Source organism: Primulina tabacum, chromosome 12 (genome assembly GCF_025594145.1).
Source record: "Primulina tabacum isolate GXHZ01 chromosome 12, ASM2559414v2, whole genome shotgun sequence".
NCBI classification, from domain to species: Eukaryota; Viridiplantae; Streptophyta; class Magnoliopsida; order Lamiales; family Gesneriaceae; genus Primulina; species Primulina tabacum.
Genome location: NC_134561.1, coordinates 24,842,835 through 24,848,158, shown reverse-complemented (window position 1 = coordinate 24,848,158; position 5,324 = coordinate 24,842,835). Strand labels below are relative to the sequence as shown.

Below are 5,324 nucleotides of genomic sequence, written 5' to 3'. Positions count from 1 at the left end.
ATTTTCCAAAAATCTGAATTGTGTGTGGGAGGTTTCTTTCTGCTGATTGGTGCAAGAAATTGTAGTGTTTCTAAAACCCACATCACTTATTTATAATTAATTTAACATGATAATGGGCTTTGGTTTGGGCTTGTTTGCTTAAGGATAATTGGGCCTTCTTAATTTATTAAATTGGGCCCAATAACACTAAATTAATTAAAACATAAAAGTTTATAAATTTGGTTTCCATAAAATAATATTTTTGATCTTTTAAAACTCATTGTTTGCCCAAAACCGACTTCTCGGGAAAAATCGAGCTCGACTCGTAAAATAATTCGAACTCCAACATTTTTAGAAAAATTAAATGATTTTTAAATCATATTAGGAAGCCTTGCCATTATTTAATAAAAAATACATATCCTCGTCTTGGTCGTCCCCGGTCTCCTTTCCCTGCCTATTATCGAATGTTTCGGTAAAAGCCTTAGTTTCATGAAATCGTGTCATATAGTCATTTAATCATGCAATTATACATTTAATCATATAATAAACATCATGCTAGCATTTAAAATCAATTAAATAAAACAATTAAGCAATTAAAATATTTTTGCATGCATGTGGTTTACGTGGAGTGATTTTTCGGACGTTACACTACCCATCTATCCTCTACCCATTCTATATCATTCATTACCATTCATATCATTACTTGAAGCCATAAACCATCACTATTACATCATATTTCCCGAACTATCATCATAACAAAGCATAAAAGGAATAATGAACATACTTAATCATAATCATTACCTTACGTCATATACGTACGAATGTCTGGGCGTTACAATTCTCCCCTCCTTAAGAAATTTTGTCCCCGAATGCCATTACCCTGCAAATAACTCAGGATATCACTGCTTCATTTCCTCCTCTGGCTCCAACGTTGCTTCTTCAACCAACTGATTACACCAAAGAATCTTTATAATGCTGATCTCCTTATTCCTCGGTACTTTAACCTTGCGATCTAAAATCTGGATTGGTACATCTTGATAAGTCAAGTTCGGCATCAGATCCAACGGTTCGTGTCTGAGAACATGGGAAGGGTTCGAGATGTACTTCCTGAGCATTGAGACGTGAATTACATTGTGGACTCTATCCAAGTCCGGCGGTAAGGCAACACGATATGGCTCTTTCTCCAATCATGTCCAGAATTTCAAATGGGTAGATCAATCTTGGGCTCAGCTTTCCTTTCCTGCATAATCTCATAATGCCTTTAAGAGGAGCAATTTTTATAAATACATGATCTCTAACTTCAAACTCCAAAGGCCTTCTTCGGATATCGGCATAAATTTTCTATCTGGATTGGGCAGTCTTCATTATGTCCTGATTAAAGTAATCACGTCAGCTGTCTGTTGGACCAATTCTGTTCCTAACATCTTTCTTTCACCGACTTCATCCCAGTTCAACGGTGGCCTAAATTTTCTTCCGTACAATGCCTCGTATGGTGCCATGCTAATCGTCGCCTGATAACTATTGTTATACGTAAATTCCACAAGATGAAATTTAGAATCCCAACTACCAAGAAAATGAATCGCGCGGGCTCGTAGCATATCTTCAAGAATCTGAATCACCCTCTCTGACTTCCCATCACTCTGAGGATAATATGCTGTGCTAAAAGCCAATCTGGTGCCCAAGGCTCTATGCAAGCTCTTCCATATTTCAAAAGTAAACCTCGGGTCACGATCAAATACAATTGACACAGGGATACCATGAGGTCTCACAATCTCAACTACATAGACTTCAGCATACTGGTTCATTGAAAAAGTCGTCTTGGCTGGAAGAAAATGTGCTGACAATCACCCAGATGGAGTTTTAACCCATTGGTGTTTTAGGAAGTCTCGTTACAAAGTCCGTGGTGATGTGCTCCCACTTCCACTGAGGTATTGGGAGAGATGGCAAAGTTCCAGCAGGTCTTTGATGCTCAATCTTTACCTGCTGACATGTTTGACATTCGGATATAAACTTTGCAATATCACTTTTCATTCCTGGCCACCAGTATAGACGTCAAAGATCCTGGTACATCTTGGTGCAACCTGGATGTATCGAGTATGGTGCGGTATGAGCCTCTGTCAAAACATCCTGTCAAATGTCATTACCACTGGGAACACATATCTAACCTCTCAACGTTAACAAATCATCAGTGTTCATCGCAAAATCTGTATTTCCATTCTCATCGGCTTTGGATCGCATTTCCATCAACTGATTGTCATTAGGCTGCTCATGTCGTATCATATCTATCAATGTAGTTCGAATAACCAAAGCTAAAAGTCTAGCGATGGTCCCATGCTCCACTATAACGATCTCGCTCCTCTGAAGATCCAATAACAACGCCTTCTGAATCAACGAGCTCAAAGAAGAAATTGACTTGCGGCTCAAAGCATCTGCAACGACATTTGCTTTACCTGGGTGGTAGATAATTATTACATCATAATCTTTAACAAGTTCTAACCACCTCCTCTACCGCATATTGAGTTCCTTATGTAAGAATAGATATTTCAAGCTCTTGTGGTCTATGAAAATTTCACATTTCTCGCCATAGAGATAATGCCTCCATATTTCAATGCAAATACCACAACCGAAAATTCAAGATCGTGGGTGGGATAATTCTTCTCGTAGTCTTTCAACTGACGAGAAGCATACGCGATTATTTTCCCACGCTACATCAGTACAGCTCCAAGTCCCATCTTTGACGCATCACTGTATACAATAAAATCTTCAGTGCCGCACGGAAGTGCTAGGATAGGGACTGATGTCAAATTTTCTTTCAACACTTGAAATCCGTGTTGGCATTTGTTTGTCCACTCAAACTTCACCGCTTTCCTCGTCAGATTGGTTAATGGCAGGGCTATTTTGGAGAAATTAGCAATAAAACGTCGATAATAACATGCCTAACCAAGAATTCTACGCTCCTCAGAGACTATCGTAGGAATAGGCCATTGTTTGATCGCTTCAATCTTCATGGGATCCAGCGCAATGCCATCTTTCGAAACGATATGGCCCAGAAATGATACTTGCTCTAACCAGAATTCACACTTTTTCCACTTTGCGTATAACTATTTTTCCCTCAAAAACTGCAATACAGTTCTGAGATGCTCGGCATGAAGTTCCCGAGTCTTGGAATAAATCAGAATATCGTCAATGAAAAAGATAACAAAGGTATCCATATATGGCTTGAAGACCCGGTTCATTAGATCCATGAAGACTGACGGAGCGTTCGTCAATCAGAATGACATGACTAAGAACTCCTAATGGCCATACCTGGTTCTGAATCCAGTTTTAGGGACGTCGGCTTCCCTAACTTTCAGCTTATAATAACCAGAACGCAGGTCGATATTTGAAAACACTGTCACTCCCTGTAGCTTGTCAAAGAGATCGTCAATCCTCAGCAATGGATATTTATTCTTGATCATGACTTTGTTGATCTCTTTGTAATCAATGCATAACCTCAAAGATCCATCTTTCTTTTTCAAAAATAAAACCGGAGCTCCCCACGGGGAAGAACTCGGACGAATAAAGCCTTTGTCTAAGAGATCCTGCAACTGATTCTTCAGCTTCTTCATTTCAGTCGGCGCCATTCGGTAAGGAGCTTTTAAAATCGGAGCCGTACCTGGAACCAGTCAATCACAAACTCAATTTCACGATAAGGTGGCAATCCAGGCACATCATCTGCAAATACGTCAGGAAAATCCCGAACTACCTCAATCTAATTCAACTTTATTGTTATCTCAGTATTCACATCTATCACAACAACAAAAAACCCCTAACACCCCTCTGATAAAATTTCCTGAGCTTTGAGACAAGATATACAAGGAGTGCCAAGTGAAATACCTGAACTCTGGAAAATCCCGCTATCATCATCTTCTGCAGGAAATCGCACCGTCTTAGCCATGTAGTCAATAACGACACGATATGACGATAGCCAGTCCACTCCCAAAATAACATCAAACGTCAACATGGGAATAATAATAAGATCAGCAAAATAGATTTTCTCATTTACTTGTACTGTAAAAACTTTAAGAATACTAGAAGGCCATATTTCGTCTCTCGATGGCAACAAAATACTATACCAGAGGGGTTCATAAGATGGAACAACATTCAAGGAGCGCAAGAAAATTTCAGACATAAAGGAATGTGTAGCACCAGTGTCAATCAATGTAATAGCGGTCTTGCCTGAAATTAAGATAGTACCTGATATAACAGAAGATTTAGGTTTGCGCCTTCTTTGATCATTGTGAAGATTCTGCCTTGAACCATATCCTTCCCTTTCTCACCCTTTACTAGAAAATTTATGATGACCTATCCAACCACTCCACAAAAAAAACATCGATTACTTCCAACCAAACACTCACCTCTATGCATTTTTCCACATTTTTGACATATAGGTCGATCATATGCAGGCGGTGGCATAGGAGCATTGGGTCGATGTTCTTTTTTCTCTTTACCTCTGAACTTGCCCTTACCTTTCCATCCAAGTCTTTGGCCCTTAGTAGAAAATCTTAGCGCCTCAACTGTCTTTCTCTTTCAATTTCCTTCTCGTCCTGATCGGCCGTCCTTTATTTTTCAACAATTTATTTATATGAAGCAGCTTTAGACATACGAACATCTCTTTTAATTTCAGCCCGGACACCTCTCAGAAAATGCTCGCCTATGTCATAGAATAAATCTTTAAACTCCTACCACTTGAGTTTCGAGACATTAACTATACCTTGGTGACGTACCACCAAATCATCGTTGTCTTGTTCAGTAGAAAAAAGGCACAGTTGGCTCGATCTTTGTCGTCAAGTTGAAGATAATCATAAATAGCCTCCACAGCTTTGGCCCATTCCAAGGCGACCATGGGATCAGTGCTACCATCAAATTCTGGTGGCTTCATCATACGAAATCTTTTGTATGCGCCTTCACTATCTCGGGACTAACTTGCTCTCTCTCTCTCCCTCGCCCTGCATTCTGCGTCCGTAAGAGCTGTTGGATTTGTTCTCCGTGTACCTTTGCCTGTTCTTTCAGTAACTTTCTAAATTCATCAACCACTCTAGATGATGAACTATCCTCCCCTTCTGATACTTTACATTTCGGCGGAATGATCCTATAATACATATTAGTTTAAAACCATTTCCACACATAACATATCAAAATTATTGAGGCTACACTTCCATATTATATAAAATAATGCAGGTACATACATACCGAATTGTCGACAGCAGAGGAAGTCATATGCCAAATCATTGGTCCAAAAATCTCGGATCTGATACCACTAAATATATCACTCATGACTAAAATGCATAATTAGTGCGGAAGCT

The 5,324-nt window shown here is 39.3% G+C and overlaps 1 protein-coding gene across 1 annotated transcript; it reads right to left on the bottom strand.

Annotated features, from left to right (window-relative positions):
- Window positions 1-1,343: 1,343 nt before the first annotated feature.
- Window positions 1,344-4,900, bottom strand: LOC142520288 (uncharacterized). The gene is made up of 7 exons (XM_075623290.1): window positions 4,786-4,900; window positions 3,856-4,197; window positions 3,286-3,634; window positions 2,836-2,872; window positions 2,576-2,684; window positions 2,145-2,429; window positions 1,344-1,816 (listed from the first exon to the last, which is right to left on the bottom strand). The coding sequence occupies exons 1-7, from the start codon at window positions 4,898-4,900 to the stop codon at window positions 1,344-1,346; spliced, it is 1,710 nt and encodes a 569-aa protein (XP_075479405.1).
- Between the last annotated feature and the right edge of the window lie 424 nt (window positions 4,901-5,324).

What these genes read in the sequence shown, in the direction of transcription:
- LOC142520288 (XM_075623290.1), bottom strand. Translation starts at nt 4,900, where the DNA reads ATGAAGCCACCAGAATTTGATGGTAGCACTGATCCCATGGTCGCCTTG. An exon ending in CTGACGAGGAAAGCGGTGAA is followed by an intron (nt 2,685 to 2,835) that starts GTTTGAGTGGAC and finishes GTACTGATGTAG; the next exon opens with CGTGGGAAAATAATCGCGTA. An exon ending in ATTTGCATTGAAATATGGAG is followed by an intron (nt 2,430 to 2,575) that starts GCATTATCTCTA and finishes TCTACCACCCAG; the next exon opens with GTAAAGCAAATGTCGTTGCA.